At 44.4% G+C, this 24,638-nt stretch overlaps 1 protein-coding gene across 1 annotated transcript in view; it reads left to right on the top strand.

Annotated features, from left to right (window-relative positions):
* Nucleotides 1-24,638, top strand: part of LOC128378879 (NLR family CARD domain-containing protein 3-like) — a 47,377-nt gene that overhangs the window by 13,202 nt on the left and 9,537 nt on the right. The window contains exons 8-10 of the mRNA XM_053338455.1: nt 190-236; nt 1,421-1,599; nt 18,459-18,792. Of these exons, the coding sequence (XP_053194430.1) occupies nt 190-236; nt 1,421-1,599; nt 18,459-18,792 (560 nt within the window). The remainder of the gene's footprint in view (nt 1-189; nt 237-1,420; nt 1,600-18,458; nt 18,793-24,638) is intronic.

Below are 24,638 nucleotides of genomic sequence, written 5' to 3'. Positions count from 1 at the left end.
CAGACAGGTGGACACTCTCAGGTATGGACAGACAGATGAACACTCTCAGGTATGGACAGACAGGTGGACACTCTCAGGTATGGACAGATGGACAGACACTCTGACTAACTGAGAGACTGTGGTTCATGTTTAATGGTGGATATGAGTGAAGGTGTATGAAGCTGATTGTGTCTTTGTCTCTTCCTCCAGGATGGACCATGGTGGACTGCAGAGACTGAAACCTGGTCTGAGGAAGTGTGAGTGTGTTTTCAGTTTGATTCATGAGAACTTTGAGAAAAACTGGATGAAATATGTAAAAGAAGTGAAAAAAGTTGAAAATGATGGAAAATGTGTTTAGTCAGAAATGGGCGTGGCCTAAACTGACATTTATCTTGAACCAATGAATCCATGAAACAGAAATTTCCTTCTGTTGGTCACAGTTCAGGAGTTAAAAGAGAAATGCTTTATAAATGTCCACATGGTGGCGCTACCTGCTCCAAAATGTCCCTCATGTCTCTCCTGCAGATAAAGTTCATTCATTCATACTGACTTCAGCTGTTTGGAGCATTTGGACTAAAATGTGTTTGTAACAGACGACAGTTTGAGATGAAAATAACAGACTTGATGTGCAAAGACCTTCACTTTACACCAAACCTGATGAACAAACATGAATATTACTGAATATCACTGTCATGTTGACTGTTCATGTTCTAACTGAACTGTTAAAGGTTCACTTACTCTGTATGTCCAAAGCTTTCAGTCACATCTCATGGTCTTCCTCAGTGATGTCTCAGTTGTTGGGACTCAGTAGGAGCAGGTTTGATTATCAGCAATAAGTAATAGTTATCAAAGATAATCATTAAAAATCTATAAAAACATGAATATTAATCAATAATTAGGTGTTGCCTCCCTGAGGTCAGAGACCAATAACCAAACATCAGAGATATGAACAGTGACCTCATCAACAACCAATCACAGGAGATGAAATGTAGATATGATTGAGTTGAGCAGAATGTGTAATGTGTCTCCACTTCAGTATGAAACAGCAGAGATGTTGTGATGAATCAGATCAGTGTGATCAGCTGCAGCAGCTCATCAATAAATAAGGAGGCGTGTGAGCCGCTAAAAGACTTGAGTGAAGGCTGCTCTCACGTTTCCTCAGAGCAGAAATACTGTAGAAAGACTTGGGACCAACGTTAAATGGAGGACCAGAACTACTTCCTGTTCAGGTAGGATGGAGGAGGAAATATGAAATAAGAGAGTTGAGATGCAGCCTTTGTTATCAGGCTGTGTGACTGTGTGCACACCTGCTTCTGCCTGCTGGTATGAGGCCAACACAGTCGTCATGGAGACGCTTTAAGTTTGAATGGTTTCAGTAAAGTAGTTCATAAATCAACAGATGATAAACTGCAGCTGTATTGTGTCTCGTTCTCTCCATCAGATGCCTGTGAACTGGAACTGGATCCAAACACAATGAACAGAAACCTCAAACTGTCTGATAACAACAGGACGGTGACACTTGTGGAGAAGGTTCAATCATATCCTGATCATCCAGACAGATTTGACTGGTGGCCTCAGCTGCTGTGTAGAAATGTTCTGACTGGTCGCTGTTACTGGGAGGTCGAGTGGAGCGGAGAAGTTCTTATATCAGTGAGTTACAGAAGAATCAGCAGGAAAGGAGGCAGAGATGACTGTTTGTTTGGAGGGAACAATCAGTCTTGGAGTCTGGACTGCTCTGCTGGTGGTTACTCTGTCTGTCACAATAAGATAGAAACACCCATCTCCTCCTCCTCCTCCTCCTCCTCTGTCTCTGACAGAGTAGCAGTGTATGTGGACTGTCCTGCTGGCACTCTGTCCTTCTACAGAGTCTCCTCTGACACACTGATCCACCTCCACACCTTCAACACCACATTCACTCAACCTCTGTATGCTGGGTTTGGAGTCGACTATGGTTCCTCAGTGTCTCTATGTGAGGAGCAGAGAGGAGCAGTGAGGAACAGAGAGCAGCAGAGAGGAACAGAGAGCAGCAGTGAGGAGTAGAGAGGAGCAGAGAGCAGCAGAGAGGAGCAGTGAGCAGCAGAGAGGAGCAGAGAGGAGCAATGAGGAGCAGTGAGCAACAGAGAGGAGCAGAGAGGAGCAGAGAGGAGCAACAGAGAGGAGCAGTGAGGAGCAGTGAGCAGCAGTGAGGAGCAGTGAGGAGCAGAGAGGAGCAACAGAGAGGAGCAGTGAGGAGCAGTGAGGAGCAGAGAGGAGCAGTGAGGAGCAGAGAGGAGCCTCCTACCTGTTGAACATCATAACTGATAATATTATGTAACACATTTGATTTGAATCGTAATAAAGAAAGTTGAATGTGATATTAATGTCTTGTCATAAACTCTAATCTAACCCTACTCTTTACATCTAAACACAACAAAGTCTCATATTAGTTCATTACTGCGTCTCAATATTCACAGCCTACCAACACATGATGAGCAGCTCCTTTACTATCTATCTCTAATTAACACAAGAAACTAATGATTCTATGAGATGATGTAACTGTTCATGTTGCTAGGAGACATAAAGTCAGCTGTTCTTCTATTAAATGCAGGTGAGGTCATCACCTCTGTGTCCTTTAGCAGTGTAACACTGACAGTCATTGGCTCCAAGCATTGAAGGCTTTTAATGAAGGCTTCCCATTGGTTGATAGTGAGGTTATATATGTTTTAATACTGATATTTAATAAACTCAGGTCAAACTATTAAATGTGTATCAGCTGAATAAAAATGAAAAGAAGAAGCATTTTATTTCCATGTTTGTGTTCTGAGGCTCAGATTAGATCATGATGATGTTCAGAGGACTGATGTAGGAGCAGCGTCTGGCCACGTGGTGGCAGTAATGAGACACGCAGGAAGTAAACTGACAGAAAACACTGAAGAAGAAGAGGAAGAAGAAGAAGAAGCAGAAGAAGAAGAAGAAGAAGAAGAAGTCAATCAATCTTTATTTGTATAGCGCCAAATCACAACAAAGTTATCTCAGGCACTTTACACATAGAGCAGGTTCTAAACCGAACTCTTCAGGTTTTAACTTTAAAGAGACCCAACATTCCCACATGAGCAACAGTGGTGAGAAAAAACTCCCTTTCAACAGGAAGAACCCTCAGAACCAGACTCAGAGTGGGAGAACATCTGCCTCGACCGGTTGGAGCATAGAGGAGAGAGAGACCGAGCAGGAGAGAGGTCAGTGCATCATCTGAGTCCCCCGGCAGTCTAAGCCTATAGCAGCATAAACTAAGAGCTCTAACTATAAGCTTTATCACAAAGGAAAGTTTTAATCCTACTCTTAAATGTAGAGAGGGTTCTGCCCCCCGGACCAAATCTGGAAGATGGTTCCACAGGAGAGGAACCTGATAGCTGAAGGCTCTACCTCCCATTCAGGAAGTGATGAACAGCAGCGTGTCTCAGCTTCATCTCGGTCGGTAAACATGTTCATACTCTGATTATATTAATAAGGTGATTTAGTTTAGTCAGTAGAAGAAGAAGCATCAACTTTAACCTCATGAATGAAACCATGAAGCTAACGAGGTTAAAACGTTTATTCAGTATAAACTAACTAACCCTGGTGTTACATTTATATTCATATGTGATATGAGATTACATTTCACCAGCAAGTCCTTTATTATTGGAAACTGATTTATTAACACAGTTTGGAATAATCCATACATATTGCCCTCCTGCCCGGCGCCTCTCACCAGCAGCAACTCCAGAGTGGAAGAGAGTCCAACCCCTCTGGAGGAGACTGGTTACAGAGCCCTTGCTGAGCTACTACCTTATCGTGGTGGAGGGGTTTGCGTGTCCCAATGACCCCAGGAGCTCAGTTGTCGGGGGCTTTTATGCCCCTGGTAGGGTCTCCCATGGCAAACAGGTCCGGGGGGAGGGGCCAGACAAAGGGTAGCTCAGAAGGGCCTAATGATTAGTACGAAAAATGGTTTTCCATGTCCCTTGTTTGTGCCTATGGTCCAAACAGCAGCTCAGAGTATCCACCCTTCTTGGACTCCTTGGAGGGGGGGCTGGAGAGTCTCCCTCTGGGGATTCCCTCGTTCTGCTGGGGGACTTCAACGCTCACGTTGGTAGCGACAGTGAGACCTGGAGGGTGTGATTGGGAGGAACGCCCCCCCCGATCTGAACCCGAGCGGTGTTCTGTTATTGGACTTCTATGCTCGTCACAGATTGTCCATAATGAACACCATGTTCAAGCATAAGGGGGTCCACATGTGCACTTGGCACCAGGACACCCTAGGCCGCAGTTCCATGATTGACTTTGTAGTCGTGTCGTCGGACTTGCGGCCGCATGTCTTGGACACTCGGGTGAAGAGAGGGGCGGAGCTGTCAACTGATGCGCCGTTAACACTGTGTACGGTGGGGGGGGGGGGGCTGCTGACCTCGACTCGGGACGTTGTGGATCGGTGGAAGGAAAACTTCGAAGACCTCCTCAATCCCACCGACAGGCATTCCAGTAAGGAAGCAGGGCCGGGGGACTCGGGTGTGGGCTCTCCTATCTCTGGGGTGGAGGTCGCCGAGGTGGTTAAAAAGCTCCTCGGTGGCAGGGCCCCGGGGGTGGATGAGATCCGCCCTGAGTTCCTCAAGGCCCTGGATGTTGTGGGGCTGTCATGGTTGACACGACTCTGCAGCATCGCGTGGACATCGGGGGCAGTGCCTCTGGTTCGGCAGACTGGGGTGGTGGTCCCTCTTTTTAAGAAGGGGGACCAGAAGGTGTGTTCCAATTACAGGGGGATAACACTCCTCAGCCTCCCTGGTAAGGTCTATTCGGGGGTGCTGGAGAGGAGGGTCCGAACCTCGGATTCAGGAGGAGCAGTGTGGTTTTCTTCCAGGCTCCACATCACTACTCCCCCTGCTGGAGCCCTGCAGTAACTACACCACCGCTCCCTCTGCTGGAGCCCTGCAGTAACTACACCACCACTCTGCTGGAGGCCTGCAGTAACTACACCACCGCTCCCTCTGCTGGAGCCCTGCAGTAACTACACCACCTCTCCCTCTGCTGGAGCCCTGCAGTAACTACACCACCTCTCCCTCTGCTGGAGCCCTGCAGTAACTACACCACCGCTCCCTCTGCTGGAGCCCTGCAGTAACTACACCACCGCTCCCTCTGCTGGAGCCCTGCAGTAACTACACCACCGCTCCCCCTGCTGGAGCCCTGCAGTAACTACACCACCACTCTGCTGGAGCCCTGCAGTAACTACACCACCTCTCCCTCTGCTGGAGCCCTGCAGTAACTACACCACCTCTCCCCCTGCTGGAGCCCTGCAGTAACTACACCACCGCTCCCTCTGCTGGAGCCCTGCAGTAACTAAACATGAGGAAACACACAAAGAAGTCTTCTCACAGTGCTGCAGCTGACTAAACTACATTTAAAACACAAGATCAAACTATAACCTTACAATGCTAACAATGTACATTATTCAATCTGTCACTTTTTATTTGATTTAGCTCAATTATTGCTTGATCTCATTCTTTGTTCCAAAGTAAAGTAAGTCTCAGTATCTCCTTGAGCATTAATTGTGAATAAAAAGTTAATGAGCACAAATATACAGAATATAGGATAAAGTGTGGAAATGCAGCTTAAATAAAAGCTAATGTGTCTTTACTTGTATGTTAAGTAACAAACTTCACTCTGGACTTATTTCACATATAATAGTGTGTTATGGTGTTACAGTAAATCAGAGGCAAGCAGACCATCATTTCATATTGATTTACACAAACCCAGGAAGAGGAAGACAAAAGAGGAAGAGCTGAGACAGACACTGATGATTGGTCTTTGGTACTTATGTTTCAATAATAATAATAATAATAATAAATGTTAGGTGTATTTTTAAAATGATAGTATGTATAGTTGTGTGATTTATTAGTATAAATATGTTTGGCTGTTACTTGTTGTATTGATCTTGTTTAACTTGAGTTTCCGTCTTCAGAAGCAGAGGAGCGTCTCATCTCTCTCTCTTCCTGTCTGCAAACACGGAAGAGAAGCAGCGCGAGGAAGAGGTAGGCAGTGTATTAATACAAATATGATGAATATGATGTAAAGTGAGAAATGTGTTGAACCCTGTAGAAAGCAGAGACATCTCTCCGTAGAGCTGGTGACTCGGACTTGCGACTCGCACTACACATTGGCTTCAGACTCGACTCGGACTCGAGGCTGGAGACTCGCAAATGACCATTATTTTCATGTTATCATTTATATTCTCATTATTTATTATCTGTCATTCGTCTTCTCTGTTTGCATTTGGGAAGTGATCTCTGGCTGTGACTGAGGATGACAGTAAACACCAACATCACGCACGCGCCGTGTGTGTACACGCGTAGTAAGTCAAATGAGTACAACTCATAATTGACTTGCACCATTGTGGGTGTGTTTTTTCATTTATTGTTAAAATGCAAAATATTGTGTGCTGCGTGCCTGTTATCAAAACACATTGTTGGTGCGATGTATTTCTTTTATTGTATTTTACAGCATTGTTAAAAAAAACTCTTGTTAAAGAAAAATACAGTTATGAAATTGAAACAATCCTTTGTATTTTTTCCACATCACATTGCTGTAGATTCATCAATACTGTCTTATATAGAGGATTTTACAGCTCATAGAATTTGTATTTGATTTAGTGTTTGCGAGAGACTTGAAACTTGACTTGGACTCTTAACCAGAGACTTGAGACTTGACTTGGACTTGACCCTCAAAGACTTGAGACTTGCAAAAAATGACTTGTGAACACCTCCGTATCACTGTAATGAAGGTTTCCAGACAACTGATCGCAGATATAATGACGTCATCACGACATTAAGCAGGCCGCTGGTTTGGCTGCTAGTTATTAGTGATGGCGGATCGATACCTAAATATACATATTTCCATCCAAATATAACTTTCAGAGACCGGATGTAGTTAAACACACAGGAACAAACTCAGTATGAAGCACTATGTAAACTTTCACTGAGCGCTAATACTCGTGCTGCGTTCAGGTTCTGTGGGACATCTCTAGTGATGTTAAAATGTTCATATTTCGGGGTTCTGGACTCCTGTATCCATATCGGTATCAGGACACTAAACTTACTGATTATAGCCTCATGTCATATTTATTGTTATAGGACCATCTCCAAGTGGAATATAGTTAGTCCCAGTTTGGTTAGAGTACGGGCCTTTGTTTCTAATCCTTTTTCTTTACTTTCACTTTGTTTTTCTTTTCTTGTCATTATTTAAAGCTGCTTGGTGCAGTTCTTGAGCTCTATCTAAATCATCCAGGAGTTATGAGTTCCATATAAATTCAGAGATGTCCTTTTTGTGTGTTTCTAGTCTAACACTGGTTGCCTGTATTTCAGGGGATACTTGCTGATGATGTGTGATCTTCTGAGAGTGTACTGCTGTTTTCTTTTCTCTAGTTTTGGGTTCAAAGCTTTATTAGGTGTTGGTGGTGAAGGTGTTTCTCTGCTATGGATCAGTGTGAGGACAGAGAGGAGGGAGTCCCTCCCTCTAAAAGCTCTCTGTGTGGGGAACATGACAGCCAGACCAAAGCTCAGAGGTGAGATGAGGATCTCTAACTGTCCATCACTGTTCTCCACTCACATCACTCCACCATCATTATTCACACTCACTGTCACATCTGACACTCAACTACTGAATAATAAGTCACAATAACTCAGAATGAACTACTAACTTTGTGAGTTAACAAAGAGCTCAACCACTGATTAGTCAACTAATCAACTAAGATGAGACAGCATCTTTCATCAGATGACATTTTGATGAACAGGAGAACGTTTCTCATCCACTGTCTTCTTACTGATTTTCATTCTGCTTCTAAAACTTCAGCTGCTGACAGTCTGCTCAAAATTCATCTTTTTAAACTCTTTGATTTGTTGTTTGTTTGTATCAGGATGCAGCAGCAGAGAGCAGACTCTCCTGAGCCCAGCTGTGTGTCCATGAAGAGTGACCGGTCTATGTATGAGCCTATTAACTTTAAAGATGGACAACCTGCTGATGGAAGGTAAGAAGTTAACATCCAGTAATCAGAGCAGAAGAACTATGTGTAATGTATGGTTTTATTGTGAAACAAGAGGAAAAACACGGTATGGAGACTTAACGAAGGTATACTGAACAATAAGGGATTAGTTGAAGAATTAAAAGGGGAAATAATTAGATATAGGGAAGAAAATGATAATGGGGAAGTAGACCCAACAATCTTATGGGATGCCCTAAAAGCTGTAATAAGGAGGGGGAAGCTGATTTCGTACACAGCTTTTGCTAAAACAGCCAAGTTGGAAATGTACCAGAAACAAATTGAAGAATTGAAAGAACTGGAACACCAACATAAACAGACAAAACATCCAGTAATACTTAACCAGATCAAAGAAGTTAGGAACAAAGTAGATGATATCCTGTTGGAAGAGGTGGAAAGGAAAGCAAGGTTTATAAAACAGACTTACTATGAGGGAGGATCTAAAGCCACTAAAAGTATTGCTAGACGTATAAAGAAACAGCAAACATTAAATAATATACATAAAGTAAGAGACTCTACAACTAATAAAATCCTATATGAACCAGAAGAAATAGAAAAATATTGGAGGAGTATTACAGTAAATTGTATACACAGCCTACCTCAGTGGGTGAAGAGGACTTAAGGGAATTTTTAGACCAATTAGATTTGCCAACAATAGGTACAAAACAGAATGTGATGTTAACTTAAATACAGTGGAAGAGATAGAAAAGGCAATTAGTCGGGCTAAATCGGGGAAATCACCAGGAGCAGATGGATTGGGTGCCTCCATTTATAAAACATTTAAAGTGGAGTTAACCCCACTATTATGTGACTCATTTAACTATAGTCTCAAGAAAGGCAGGATCCCTCCCTCATGGAAAGAGGCTATTATTTCCGTCATTCCAAAGGAAGGTAAAGATAAAGAATATTGTTGTAATTACAGACCTATATCAATTTTAAGTGTTGATTATAAACTCTACACCTCCATTATAGCTAAGAGGTTAGAGACATTTTTTAAAGTATATTTTTTTCGGGCTTTTCCCCTTTAATGGACAGGTTAGTAGAGATAGACAGGAAACAGGAGGCAATGACATGCAGGATAGGACCGCTCTGTGCGGGATTCGAACCGGGGTCGCCTGCAGTGAGGACTACAGCCTCAACACACGTGGCGGGCGCTCCTCCCACTGAGCTAAACTCTGCCAGGTTAGAAACATTTTTGCAGGATTTGATCGATGAGGATCAGACCGGCTTTATTAAAGAAAGGCAAACACAAGATAACATAAGAAGGAGTCTACATGTCATTGAAAAGGTACAAAAGAAGGGAGAAAGTGTAATTCTGGTAAGCATAGATGCGGAAAAGGCTTTTGATAGCGTGAATTGGGTATTTCTGTATAAGGTGTTGGAAAAAATCGGATTTAATGAGGATTCTGTGAACTGTATTAGGTCAATATATCAGGAACCAACGACAAGGATCAACGACAAGGTTGTTGCCTCTCACTAAGTCTCTTCGCGCTGTTTGTCGAGCCATTAACTCAATGATTAGGCAAGAGGAAGAAATTAAAGGGGTGACAATAGGACAGGGGGAACACAAGATAGGGTTGTTCGCGGATGATATATTAATCTTCCTAAAACAACCTAATGAAAGTTTTCCAAAAATTGTGAGATTATTAGACAACTATGGCTTCTACTCAGGATACAAACTTAAACACAGATTTTGTCAATAAATTATTCTCAATAAAATATTTAGGGGTAAATGTCACAAAAGGTTTAGACAAGCTTTATGATGCGAATTACACAAAACTAAATCAAGAAATTAGGAGGGACTTGGAGAGATGGTCGATATCTAGTTTGGATTTTAGCTCAAGGATAGAAATAATTAAGATAAATATTCTACCAAGGCTTTTATATCTATTCCAATCACTGCCAGTGAAGATCCCACAAAAACAATTCATGGAATGGGATAAGTGGGTATTAAGGTTTATATGGAGAGGAAAGAAACCCAGGATCAGATACAAAACTCTGCAGCTCCCAAAGGACAAAGGACGTCCGGCATTACCAAGCCTTAGGGAATACTTTTACGCTGCACAAATAAGACCTCTGATATATTGGTCCACCGACCGTGGAGAATTACACATAAACTACGTTTACAAGAGACACAATTTCAGGAGAAAAGGGAGAAATGGACAGATTATAGAACACTACCATCACCACTGGAAATAAGGACACTGATGTGAGAATAATTGCTTTGTAAAATGTGTAAAACCTGACACTAATTGTTGAAAGAAAATTTCAATAAAAAATAAGTTATAAAAAAAGAGTGTAGTTATGATTATAAAGACTAAGGTAGACATGAAACACGCAAATGTTATGTGTTCACATAATGTTAAAACTGCTTGTTTAAAGCCTTTTGTGCTTCACGGTATACTCCCCCTTGAGGTGCAGTTACAGTAAGGCTGAATTTAACAAACTTCAGGTGGCACTCTACAAATGAAAAAAAAGAGCAGTACCTGCTATTTCTCTAGTTTTTGGAGGCACTGGAGAGAGTGTTTGTCTTTTAGATATGTTTTTTTTGTCTCTTGTAGTATGTGTTTTGTTTCTTGTGTGTTTTTATGGACAGAACTGGTCTGAAACAAAGATTGAATTGAATTGAATTTAAAAGATGTTTGGATCACCTTGTAGCTGCTCTAACAGAGTCTGTACAGAGTAAAAGCTGCTTGATGCTGTGTTCATCCATCTGAAGGTGAACTGGGATGTTTATATTTCCATCTTTAGTTATTGAGGTTAACACAGATTGTTACTGAGCCATAGAACTGCTGTAGAACATCCTCACTTCCTTCTTCTTCTGTTGACTCATGACCAAGTCACTGCCATCCTCTTTTCATCACTGCAGCAATATGAACTCATCAGTCACTCTGTTCTGAAACATTTCTATTTAATCTGACATTTAAACTGATGATTAATCCTTCATTTCTTTGGTTTTAACTTCATGCTTTTGTCTGTTTTATTCATATCAGGATGCAGCAGCAGAGAGCAGACTCTCCTGAACCCAGCTGTGTGTCCATGAGGAGCGACGACTCTATAGGTCGTCTTATTGACTTTAAAGATGGACAACCTGCTGATGGAAGGTAAGAATTTGACATCCAGTAATCAGAGCAGCATTTACAGGAGTTCATTTAGTCATCATGACAGAACATCTTTAATAAGCTGAGTGCAGATTTGAGTCATTAAATGTCCTTAAACGTGATGTTTTCTCCACAGAGTTCAGCAGCAGAGCTCAGAGGTTCCCAGTGATCAGTCTGCACAGCAGCATCAAACACAGCTGGACTCCATATTTATGGTGTGTACATGTACAAACACACCTTTTACTATTAACTCCATCAACCACAGATGAAAAGTAGCATTCAGGTCCTAACAGTGTCCATGCTGCTCTGTTTAGACCAGCAGGCCTTCAGACTGACACATGAATCACATGTTGTGTTCTACCAGTTTAAATGAAATGTTAACTTTATCTTTCTGTTCCAGCTGCTGGAGGAGAACATTGTCACTTTTGTGAAGAACGAGCTGAAGAGAGTCCAGAGGGGTCTGAGTCCAGATGACCCAGAATGCTTAGAGAGTCCGAGTGAGGATGAGGAGGGGCTGGACGGTGAGGAGGAGCAGCAGAGGAGAAGCAGCAGAGAGGCATTTCTGAAGATCACACTGCACCTCCTGAGGAGAATGAAGCAGGAGGAGCTGGCTGACTGTCTGCAGAGCAGTAAGAGGATTTTAACAGATTTAACATGATGGAGAGGAAAGGAGGCAACATGGGAGAGGTTTATATTTCAAACTCTGCTGTTAATATGATGCACACATCTGCATCAGATCAGAGGCTGTTTGTCCTCCACTGATGAGCTGAATAAAACTGATGGAGGAGGAAAAACTACACAGACACACTTACATGTTCAGATTTCTAGACTTTCTGTAGGACCCACTCACTGATTTCATTTGTTGTTTGTTCATTCAGGAGCTCGTGCTGCAAAGTGTCGACGTAAACTCAAGTCTAACCTGGAGAAGAAGTTCCAGTGTCTGTTTGAGGGGATTGCTAAAGCAGGAAACCCAACCCTTCTGAATCAGATCTACACACCGCTCTACATCACAGAGGGAGGGACTGCAGAGGTCAATGATGAACATGAGGTCAGACAGATTGAAACAGCATCCAGGAAACCAGACAGACCAGAAACAACAATCAGACAAGAAGACATCTTTAAAGCCTCACCTGGAAGAGATGAACCAATCAGAACAGTGATGACAAAGGGAGTGGCTGGCATTGGGAAAACAGTCTTAACACAGAAGTTCACTCTGGACTGGGCTGAAGACAAAGCCAACCAGGACATACACTTCACATTTCCATTCACTTTCAGAGAGCTGAATGTGGTGAAAGAGAAAAAGTACAGCTTGGTGGAACTTGTTCATCACTTCTTTACTGAAACCAAAGAAGCAGGAATCTGCAGGTTTGAAGAGTTCCAGGTTGTGTTCATCTTTGACGGTCTGGATGAGTGTCGACTTCCTCTGGACTTCCACAACACTGAGATCCTCACTGATGTTACAGAGTCCACCTCAGTGGATGTGCTGCTGACAAACCTCATCAGGGGGAAACTGCTTCCCTCTGCTCGCCTCTGGATAACCACACGACCTGCAGCAGCCAATCAGATCCCTCCTGAGTGTGTCGGCCTGGTGACAGAGGTCAGAGGGTTCACTGACCCACAGAAGGAGGAGTACTTCAGGAAGAGATTCAGAGATGAGGAGCAGGCCAGCACCATCATCTCCCACATCAAGACATCACGAAGCCTCCACATCATGTGCCACATCCCAGTCTTCTGCTGGATCACTGCTACAGTTCTGGAGGATGTGTTGAAAAGCAGAGAGGGAGGAGAGCTGCCCAAGACCCTGACTGAGATGTACATCCACTTCCTGGTGGTTCAGTCCAAACTGAAGAACATCAAGTATGATGGAGGAGCTGAGACAGATCCACACTGGAGTCCAGGGAGCAGGAAGATGATTGAGTCTCTGGGAAAACTGGCTTTTGAGCAGCTGCAGAAAGGCAACCTGATCTTCTATGAATCAGACCTGACAGAGTGTGGCATCGATATCAGAGCAGCCTCAGTGTGCTCAGGAGTGTTCACACAGGTCTTTAAAGAGGAGAGAGGGCTGTACCAGGACAAGGTGTTCTGCTTCGTCCATCTGAGCCTTCAGGAGTTTCTGGCTGCTCTTCATGTCCATCTGACATTCATCAAGTCTGGAGTCAATCTGCTGGAAGAAGAACAAACAACATTCTGGTGGTCTAAAGTCTTTAAAGACAAACCTGAACCAACACGTTTCTACCAGAGTGCTGTGGACGAGGCCTTAAAGAGTCCAAATGGACACCTGGACTTGTTCCTCCGCTTCCTCCTGGGTCTTTCACTGCAGACCAATCACACTCTCCTACGAGGCCTGCTGAGACAGACAGGAAGTAGCTCACAGACCAATCAGAACACAGTCGAGTACATCAAGAAGAAGATCAGTGAGAATGTGTCTGCAGAGAGAAGCATCAATCTGTTCCACTGTCTGAATGAACTGAACGATCGTTCTCTAGTGGAGGAGATCCAACAGTACCTGAGATCAGGAAGTCTCTCCACAGATAAACTGTCTCCTGCTCAGTGGTCAGCTCTGGTCTTCATCTTACTGTCATCAGAAAAAGATCTGGACGTGTTTGACCTGAAGAAATACTCTGCTTCAGAGGAGGCTCTTCTGAGGCTGCTGCCAGTGGTCAAAGCCTCCAACAAAGCTCTGTAGGTGCACACAGAACTATCCAGATTAATCTTTGCTCAAGTCATATTTACAATAGTTTCCTTTTGTTCTGCTGATTCTTCTCCAGGTTGAATGGCTGTAACCTCTCAGAGAGAAGCTGTGCAGCTCTGTCCTCAGTTCTCAGCTCCCAGTCCTCTAGTCTGAGAGATCTGGATCTGAGTAACAACAACCTGCCAGATTCAGGAGTGAAGCAGCTTTCTGCTGGACTGGAGAGTCCACACTGTGGACTGGAAACTCTTGGGTCAGGATTCAACTGTCTGTCAAAGTTTACCCACCAAACGTTTCTTGTCTTTATATATTGGATCTGTGAGTTAACTTATTAAAATTCTTCTTCAGACTGACTGACTGTAACCTCTCAGAGAGAAGCTGTGCAGCTCTGTCATCAGTTCTCAGCTCCCAGTCCTCTAGTCTGAGAGATCTGGACCTGAGTAACAACGACCTGCAGGATTCAGGAGTGGAGCAGCTTTCTGCTGGACTGGAGAGTCCACACTGTGGACTGGAAACTCTCAGGTCATTTTTTATAATTATGTTTATGAAGTAATATTTTGTTTTCCCCAGTTTCTAGTTTACATGAAGAGTTCTTATACTAAACATATTTTCTGTACCTTCTGAGTCGATGTGTTGTAATATCAGGGGTGGTAAAAGTCTTCTCATTCTGTACTAAAGTAGAAGTACTGATTCAACTCTTTGCTCAAGTAAAAGTCAGAAAGTTCAGGTTCTGAAATGTATTTACGTACAAAAGTAAAAAGTAAAAATTAATGTTTACCTCATTTGATAACTCAACAAATCCAAAAAAGTTCTTGGCACACAAAAAAGGAAAGTTTTGCTCTTTTGTAAAAAAAAAAGAATATATATAGCCTACATGTAAATATATAATAAACAAACAAATATATAAAATGTTATATATTATATTCCTGCTCTGTCTGCTCACTGTTGGACCTTACTTCAGTAGAACATTTAGATATGATCAGTCACCCAGGGGTTCACCCTGACCTCTGACCCCTGACCCTAAGTCACCCGGGGGGGGAGGGGGGGGGCATTTCTTCTACCACAGTTAAAACAGAATGGCATCAGATTAAACTCTGAGCTTCAGTAATTCAGCCTCCAGCAGCAACAGGTGGTAACCCTAACCCTCTCCTACTAACCTAAACATACAGCAGGGGGCGCTGAGTGTCAACATAAAGGCCTCAAAGACAAAATCCTGTTTATTGAGTTGAGAATGTTTTTAAGCTCATTAGATGAAGTGTTGTGTGTGTTCAGTCTGTCAGGATGTCTGATCACAGAGGAAGGCTGTGCTTCTCTGGCCTCAGCTCTGAGTGCCAACCCCTCCCATCTGAGAGAGCTGGACCTGAGCTACAATCATCCAGGAGACTCAGGAGAGAAGCTTCTGTCTGCTGGACTGAAGGATCCACACTGGAGACTGGACACTCTCAGGTATGGACACTCTCAGGTATGGACAGACAGGTGGACACTCTCAGGTATGGACAGACAGATGGACACTCTCAGGTATGGACAGACAGGTGGACACTCTCAGGTATGGACAGACAGATGGACACTCTCAGGTATGGACAGACAGATGGACACTCTCAGGTATGGACAGGTGGACACTCTCAGGTATGGACAGAGAGGTGGACACTCTCAGGTATGGACAGGTGGACACTCTCAGGTATGGACAGACAGATGGACACTCTCAGGTATGGACAGGTGGACACTCTCAGGTATGGACAGACAGGTGGACACTCTCAGGTATGGACAGAGAGGTGGACACTCTCAGGTATGGACAGGTGGACACTCTCAGGTATGGACAGACAGGTGGACACTCTGACTAACTGAGGGACTGTGGTTCATGTTTAATGGTGGATATGAGTGAAGGTGTATGAAGCTGATTGTGTCTTTGTCTCTTCCTCCAGGATGGACCATGGTGGACCGCAGACACTGAAACCTGGTGTGAGGAAGTGTGAGTGTGTTTCCAGTTTGATTCATGAGAACTTTGAGAAAAACTGGATGAAATATGTAAAAGAAGTGAAAAAAGTTGAAAATGATGGAAAATGTATTTAGACAGAAATGGGCGTGACCTAAACTGACATTTATCTTGAACCAATGAATCCATGAAACAGAAATTTCCTTCTGTTGGTCACAGTTCAGGAGTTAACCACTTAACGCACGCTGTTCCATCGACGGAACGGGACGGATGTTAGGAGCCACAAGTTCTTCTGAATGTTTTAAACACCAACCCTTAAACATGTATATTCATGCCGTACATCGTTGGAAAGCTTAGATTGTCCTCCTCATTCAAGACCACTCACGACTTATATGGTTGCTCACAGCCGTAATAGTATTAGCGATTAGCTCGGCTAGCCCCTCAGCTAAGTAAGAAAAACTATGATGCTACATACCTTCAAAGTCTTCCCTTTATCCACAACGATCATCTTATGACTCAGGACTTTCTGTACAGCTCGCCAAGTATCCATTCTTGTGAAATATGAAATCCGTTTCCTTCTAACCGAAATACTTTCCTCAATATGTCAACATGTATTTAGTCCAACACGTAACGTAATAACACAAATAACAAACCATATACGGTCCGTTTACGTCATTTCCTGACCTGCACGTCCATCTCAGAGTACACGTGACTAGATGTTTACGACCGTGAGCCTCTCCTGCTTCTGACGACACCACACACAAGCCAATCGGTGTTTAGGATTAGGCAGTACATGTCTCCAAAGCCAATGAGGACATGGCTTTGATTGACAGCTGTTCCAGCCTATGGAAATATTCAGTGAAATGAAGTTGATAACCTTTTAGCCAATAGTCAGAGGTTTCCAACGGTGTATGACACTAAGCTATCAGGTTTGACTGTCCATAAACAAACTCCAAGCGTAACCAGCGTGCACCCTGTGCGTAAAGAGTTGAACCATATATCATTACGCACTCGGCATTTTGGTACACGGTTGGTTCTTCTTCGACTTGACATATGACTTATAGCAAAATAAACAGATAGATAGATAGATAGATATGGCCAAACAAAAAATATATGGTTATATGTAATAATAATAATAATAATAATAATATGGCGTCAGCTTTCATTAGAGACCAAGATTTTGATTGTAGGCAAAGGGGATGTGAAGTTATAGGTGTTTGATTGCGGTTATACAGCTTTGGTAACCATGGTAACCAAGTGTCCATTTGGAGTCTCCAAAAAGGACCTGAGGAAAACGCATGGACATACCTGTTGAAAAATAATTCAGAAAAATTCATCTTTTGGTCTTTTGACTCCAAATTTGGACTGCATGAAGCCAAGACCTGTGGCTGTGGCCTCATCGTGTCTATATCCTGCTGAGAGGTCCCGTGTTTCCTTTCCAATGATACCAGACACATCTCTGAGTCTCAAACTATGTGGGATCTGTGATGCTCAGAACTTGGGCATGTCGTTTAGGCTAACAGCATAAAAAACAGGGGCGTGTGTTAAGTGGTTAAAAGAGAAATGTTTTATAAATGTCCACATGGTGGCGCTACCTGCTCCAAAATGTCCCTCATGTCTCTCCTGCAGATAAAGTTCATTCATTCATACTGACTTCAGCTGTTTGGAGCATTTGGACTAAAATGTGTTTGTAACAGACGACAGTTTGAGATGAAAATAACAGACTTGATGTGCAAAGACCTTCACTTTACACCAAACCTGATGAACAAACATGAATATTACTGAATATCACTGTCATGTTGACTGTTCATGTTCTAACTGAACTGTTAAAGGTTCACTTACTCTGTATGTCCAAAGCCTTCAGTCACATCTCATGGTCTTCCTCAGTGATGTCTCAGTTGTTGGGACTCAGTAGGAGCAGGTTTGATTATCAGCAATAAGTAATAGTTATCAAAGATAATCATTAAAAATCAATAAAAACATGAATATGAATGAATAATTAGGTGTTGCCTCCCTGAGGTCAGAGACCAATAACCAATCATCAGAGATATGAACAGTGACCTCATCAACAACCAATCACAGGAGATGAAATGTAAACATGATTGAGTTGAGCTGAATGTGTAATGTGTCTCCACTTCAGTATGAAACAGCAGAGATGTTGTGATGAATCAGATCAGTGTGATCAGCTGCAGCAGCTCATCAATAAATAAGGAGGCGTGTGAGCCGCTAAAAGACTTGAGTGAAGGCTGCTCTCACGTTTCCTCAGAGCAGAAATACTGTAGAAAGACTTGGGACCAACGTTAAATGGAGGACCAGAACTACTTCCTGTTCAGGCAGGATGGAGGAGGAAATATGAAATAAGAGAGTTGAGATGCAGCCTTTGTTATCAGGCTGTGTGACTGTGTGCACACCTGCTTCTGTCTGCTGGTATGAGGCCAACACAGTCGTCATGGAGACGCTTTAAGTTTGAATGGTTTCAGTAAAGTTCATAAATCAACAGATGATAAACTGCAGCTGTATTGTGTCTCGTTCTCTCCATCAGATGCCTGTGAACTGAAACTGGATCCAAACACAATGCACAGATACCTCAAACTGTCTGATAACAACAGGACAGTGACACGTGTGTGCAATCAGTCATATCCTCGTCATCCAGACAGATTTGACTACAGGTCTCAGCTGCTGTGTAGAAATGATCTGACTGGTCGCTGTTACTGGGAGGTCGAGTGGACAGATAACGTTTATATATCAGTGAGTTACAGAAGAATCAACAGGAAAGGAAACAGTGAAGACTGTGTGTTTGGATGGAATGATCAGTCCTGGAGTCTGGAGTGCTCTGATGATGATGGTCGTTACTCTGCCTGGCACAATAAGAACAGAACATACATCTCCTCCTCCTCCTCTGTCTCTGGCAGAGTAGCAGTGTATGTGGACTGTCCTGCTGGCACTCTGTCCTTCTACAGAGTCTCCTCTGACACACTGATCCACCTCCACACCTTCAACACCACATTCACTGAACCTCTGTGTGCTGGGTTTACAGTCTGGTCTGGTTCTGGTTCAGTCTCTCTGGTTCCTCTGTAGAGTTTCAGTGAGGAAAGGATCAGAGAGGAGGAGAAAGGAGCAGTGAGGAGCAGAGAGGAGCATAGAGCAGCTGAGAGGGGCTGAGAGGAGCAGTGAGGAGCAGAGAGCAGCAGAGAGGAGCAGTGAGGAGCAGAGCGGAGAGGAGCAGAGAGGAGCAGTGAGGAGCAGAGAGGAACAATGAGGGGCAGAGAGGAGAGAGAGCAGCAGAGAGGAGCAGTGAGCAGCAGAGAGGAGCAGTGAGGAGCAGAGAGGAGCAGTGAACAGCAGAGAGGAGCAGTGAGGAGCAGAGAGCAGCAGAGAGGAGCAGAGGGGACCAGTGAGGAGCAGAGAGGAGCAGTGAGGAGCAGAGAGGAACAATGACGAGCAGAGAGGAGCAGAGAGCAGCAGAGAGGAGAGAGAGCAGCAGAGAGGAGCAGTGAGCAGCAGTGAGGAGCAGAGAGGAGCAGAGAGGAGCAGTGAGGGGCAGAGAGGAGAGAGAGCAGCAGAGAGGAGCAGTGAGGAGCAGAGAGGAGCAGTGAACAGCAGAGAGGAGCAGTGAGGAGCAGTGAGGAGCAGTGAGGAGCAGAGAGGAGCAGTGAACAGCAGAGCGGAGCAGTGAGGAGCAGAGAGGAGCAGAGAGGAGCAGTTAGCAGCAGTGAGCAGCAGAGAGGAGCAGTGAGGAGCAGAGAGGAGCAGAGAGGAGCAGTGAGGGGCAGAGAGGAGAGAGAGCAGCAGAGAGGAGCAGTGAGGAGCAGAGAGGAGCAGTGAGGAGCAGAGAGGAGAGAGAGCAGCAGAGAGGAGAGAGAGCAGCAGAGAGGAGCAGTGAGCAGCAGAGAGGAGCAGTGAGGAGCAGAGAGGAGCAGAGAGGAGCAGTGAGGGGCAGAGAGCAGCAGAGAGGAGCAGTGAGGAGCAGAGAGCAGCAGTGAACAGCAGAGAGGAGCAGTGAGGAGCAGAGAGGAGCAGAGAGGAGCAGAGAGGAGCCTCCTATCTGTTGAACATCATAACTGATAATATTGTGTAACACATTTGATTTGAATCGTAATAAAGAAAGTTGAATGTGATATTAATGTCTTGTCATAAACTCTAATCTAACCCTACTCTTTACATCTAAACACAACAAAGTCTCATATTAGTTCATTACTGCGTCTCAATATTCACAGCCTACCAACACATGATGAGCAGCTCCTTTACTATCTATCTCTAATTAACACAAGAAACTAATGATTCTATGAGATGATGTAACTGTTCATGTTGCTAGGAGACATAAAGTCAGCTGTTCTTCTATTAAATGCAGGTGAGGTCATCACCTCTGTGTCCTTTAGCAGTGTAACACTGACAGTCATTGGCTCCAAGCATTGAAGGCTTTTAATGAAGGCTTCCCATTGGTTGATAGTGAGGTTATATATGTTTTAATACTGATATTTAATAAACTCAGGTCAAACTATTAAATGTGTATCAGCTGAATAAAAATGAAAAGAAGAAGCATTTTATTTCCATGTTTGTGTTCTGAGGCTCAGATTAGATCATGATGATGTTCAGAGGACTGATGTAGGAGCAGCGTCTGGCCACGTGGTGGCAGTAATGAGACACGCAGGAAGTAAACTGCCAGAAAACACTGAAGAAGAAGAAGAAGAAGAAGAAGAAGAAGAAGAAGAAGAAGAAGAGGAAGAAGAAGAGGAAGCAGAAGTCAATCAATCTTTATTTGTATAGCGCCAAATCACAACAAAGTTATCTCAAGGCACTTTCCACATAGAGCAGGTTCTAAACCAAACTCTTCAGGTTTTAACTTTAAAGAGACCCAACATTCCCACATGAGCAACAGTGGAGAGAAAAAACTCCCTTTCAACAGGAAGAACCCTCAGAACCAGACTCAGAGTGGGAGAACATCTGCCTCGACCGGTTGGAGCATAGAGGAGAGAGAGACCGAGCAGGAGAGAGGTCAGTGCATCATCTGAGTCCCCCGGCAGTCTAAGCCTATAGCAGCTTAAGCTAAGAGCCCTAACTATAAGCTTTATCACAAAGGAAAGTTTTAAGCCTATTCTTAAATGTAGAGAGGGTTCTGCCCTCCGGACCAAATCTGGAAGATGGTTCCACAGGAGAGGAGCCTGACAGCTGAAGGCTCCACCTCCCATTCAGGAAGTGATGAACAGCAGCGTGTCTCAGCTTCATCTCGGTCGGTAAACATGTTCATACTCTGATTATATTAATAAGGTGATTTAGTTTAGTCAGTAGAAGAAGAAGCATCAACTTTAACCTCATGAATGAAACCATGAAGCTAACGAGGTTAAAACGTTTATTCAGTATAAACTAACTAACCCTGGTGTTACATTTATATTCATATGTGATATGAGATTACATTTCACCAGCAAGTCCTTTATTATTGGAAACTGATTTATTAACACAGTTTGGAATAATCCATACATATTGCCCTCCTGCCCGGCGCCTCTCACCAGCAGCAACTCCAGAGTGGAAGAGAGTCCAACCCCTCTGGAGGAGACTGGTTACAGAGCCCTTGCTGAGCTGCTACCTTATCGTGGTGGAGGGGTTTGCGTGTCCCAATGACCCCAGGAGCTCAGTTGTCGGGGGCTTTTATGCCCCTGGTAGGGTCTCCAATGGCAAACAGGTCTGGGGGGAGGGGCCAGACAAAGGGTAGCACAGAAGACCCTAATGATGAGTACGAAAAATGGTTTTCCGTATCCCTCGCCCGGACGCGGGTCACCGGGGCCCCCCCCTGCAGCCAGGCCTGGGGTTGGTTGAGAAGTTCCGGCTAGATATAGTCGGCCTCACCTCGACGCACAGCAAGGGCTCTGGAACCAGTGTCCTCCAGAGGGGTTGGACTCTCTTCCACTCTGGAGTTGCCACTGGTGTCAGGCGCCGGGCGGGGGTGGCAATACTTATTGCCCCCCTGCTTGGTGCCTGTATGTTGGAGTTCACCCAAACACCATTTTCAAGCATAAGGGTGTCCATATGTGCACTTGGCACCAGGACACCCTTGTCCGCAGTTCGATGATTGACTTTGTAGTTGTGTCGTCAGACTTGCGGCCGCATGTCTTGGACACTCGGGTGAAGAGAGGGGCGGAGCTGTCAACTGATCACCACCTGGTGGTGAGTTTGCTCTTATGGTGGGGGAGGATGCCGGTCAGACCTGGCAGACCCAAACGTATTGTGAGGGTCTGCTGGGAACGTCTGGCAGAGTCTCCTGTCAGAGAGAGTTTCAACTCACACCTCCGGGAGAGCTTCGACCATGTACCGGGGGAGGCGGGGGACATTGAGTCTCAGTGCGCCATGTTCCGTGCCTCCATTGTTAAGGCGGCCGACCGGAGCTTTGGCCGCAAAGTGGTCGGTGCCTGCCTGTCTGGGGCTGAGGTCGCCAAGGTGGTCAAAAAGCTCCTCGGTGGGAGGGCCCCGGGGGAGGATGAGATCCGCCCCGAGTTCCTCAAGGCCCTGGATGTTGTGGGGCTGTCATGGCTGACACGACTCTGCGTGTGGACATCGGGGGCATTGCCCTTGGATTGGCAGACTGGGGTGGTGGTCCCTCTTTTTAAGAAGGAGTTTGTGTTCCAATTACAGGGGGATCACATACCTCAGCCTCCCTGGTAAGGTCCATTCGGGGGTGCTGGAGAGGAGGGTCCGAACCTCAGATTAAGGAGGAGCAGTGTGGTTTTTGTCCAGGCTCCACACCACTGCTCCCTCTGCTGGAGCCCTGCAGTAACTACACCACCTCTCCCTGGAGCCCTGCAGTAACTACACCACCGCTCCCTCTGCTGGAGCCCTGCAGTAACTACACCACCGCTCCCTCTGCTGGAGCCCTGCAGTAACTACACCACCTCTCCCTGGAGCCCTGCAGTAACTACACCACCGCTCCCTCTGCTGGAGCCCTGCAGTAACTACACCACCGCTCCCTCTGCTGGAGCCCTGCAGTAACTACACCACCGCTCCCTCTGCTGGAGCCCTGCAGTAACTACACCACCTCTCCCTCTGCTGGAGCCCTGCAGTAACTACACCACTGCTCTCTCTGCTGGAGCCCAGCAGTAACTACACCACCGCTCCCTCTGCTGGAGCCCTGCAGTAACTACACCGCTCCCTCTGCTGGAGCCCTGCAGTAACTACACCACCTCTCCCTCTGCTGGAGCCCTGCAGTAACTACACCACCGCTCCCTCTGCTGGAGCCCTGCAGTAACTACAAAACTCCCTCTGCTGGAGCCCTGCAGTAACTACACCACCTCTCCCTCTGCTGGAGCCCTGCAGTAACTACACCACCGCTCCCTCTGCTGGAGCCCTGCAGTAACTACACCACCTCTCCCTCTGCTGCAGCCCTGCAGTAACTACACCACCTCTCCCCCTGCTGGAGCCCTGCAGTAACTACACCACCTCTCCCTCTGCTGGAGCCCTGCAGTAACTTCACCACCTCTCCCTCTGCTGGAGCCCTGCAGTAACTACACCACCTCTCCCTCTGCTGGAGCCCTGCAGTAACTACACCACCTCTCCCTCTGCTGGAGCCCTGCAGTAACTACACCACCGCTCCCTCTACTGGAGCCCTGCAGTAACTAAACATGAGGAAACACACAAAGAAGTCTTCTCACAGTGCTGCAGCTGACTAAACTACATTTAAAAGATCAAACTATAACCTTACAATGCTAACAATGTACATTATTCAATCTGTCACTTTTTATTTGATTTAGCTCAATTATTGGTTGATCTCATTCTTTGTTAAAAGAAAATCAAAGTAAAGTAAGTCTCAGTATCTCCTTGAGCATTAATTGTGAATAAAAAGTAAATGAGCACAAATATACAGAATATAGGATAAAGTGTGAAAATGCAGCTTAAATAAAAGCTAATGTGTCTTTACTTGTATGTTAAGTAACAAACTTCACTCTGGACTTATTTCACATATAATAGTGTGTTATGGTGTTACAGTAAATCAGAGGCAAGCAGACCATCATTTCATATTGATTTACACAAACCCAGGAAGAGGAAGACAAAAGAGGAAGAGCTGAGACAGACACTGATGATTGGTCTTTGGTACTTATGTTTGATTTCAATAATAATAATAATAATAATAATAAATGTTAGGTGTATTTTTAAAATGATAGTATGTATAGTTGTGTGATATATTAGTATAAATATGTTTCACTGTTACTTGTTGTATTGATCTTGTTTAACTTGAGTTTCTGTCTTCAGAAGCAGAGGAGCGTCTCATCTCTCTTGATGTTTTCATGTGAAGAAAATCAAGTCTCATGATCGTTTGTTTCATTTCTCATTTTGACGACTGCTCACAATCCTCTGAGGTTAGTTTGTATTATCTGGTGTGTGTGAAAAATGATCACTCAGCAGGAAATGAGCAGTACTAGCTGTAACCTAGAGACCAATGGGGAAGTCAAAACAAAGAAAAAAGGAACAGAAAGAAACGTCTGCAATAAAAAAAGTCCCGTGAATAAAGTCATATTCACGGTGAAGAGGCTTTCTGTGTTCTTTCTCTCTGATGACTCGAGTCTGTGAAGGAGCTGAACTATTAACACCTGATCTCTGACTCTGCAAAGAGAAAGAAAGAAGAACCTTTAATGGTAAGAACCATTATTCTATGTGTGCATTCAGTAATATGATCTGTTGTGATTGAGCAGATATATACATATATGATATGCTGTTTGTTCATCATGTGTTTTATATCAGTGTGGTGTGATGCTGCTGTAGGCCTGTGTAGCAGCTACATTACATGTTGGCTTTTACAGTGTGTGAAGTTGCCTCACTCACTTACCGACTCTTATTTTGAAACCTTTTGTTTTGTTGTCACTTAGACACATGTATCAGTAATAACTGCTGTGCTGTCTGCTTGGATGGTTT

Source organism: Scomber japonicus, chromosome 2 (assembly GCF_027409825.1).
Source record: "Scomber japonicus isolate fScoJap1 chromosome 2, fScoJap1.pri, whole genome shotgun sequence".
NCBI classification, from domain to species: domain Eukaryota; kingdom Metazoa; phylum Chordata; class Actinopteri; order Scombriformes; family Scombridae; genus Scomber; species Scomber japonicus.
Note: the sequence above shows the minus strand (reverse complement) of the source record. Positions and strands in the feature narration are given on the sequence as shown.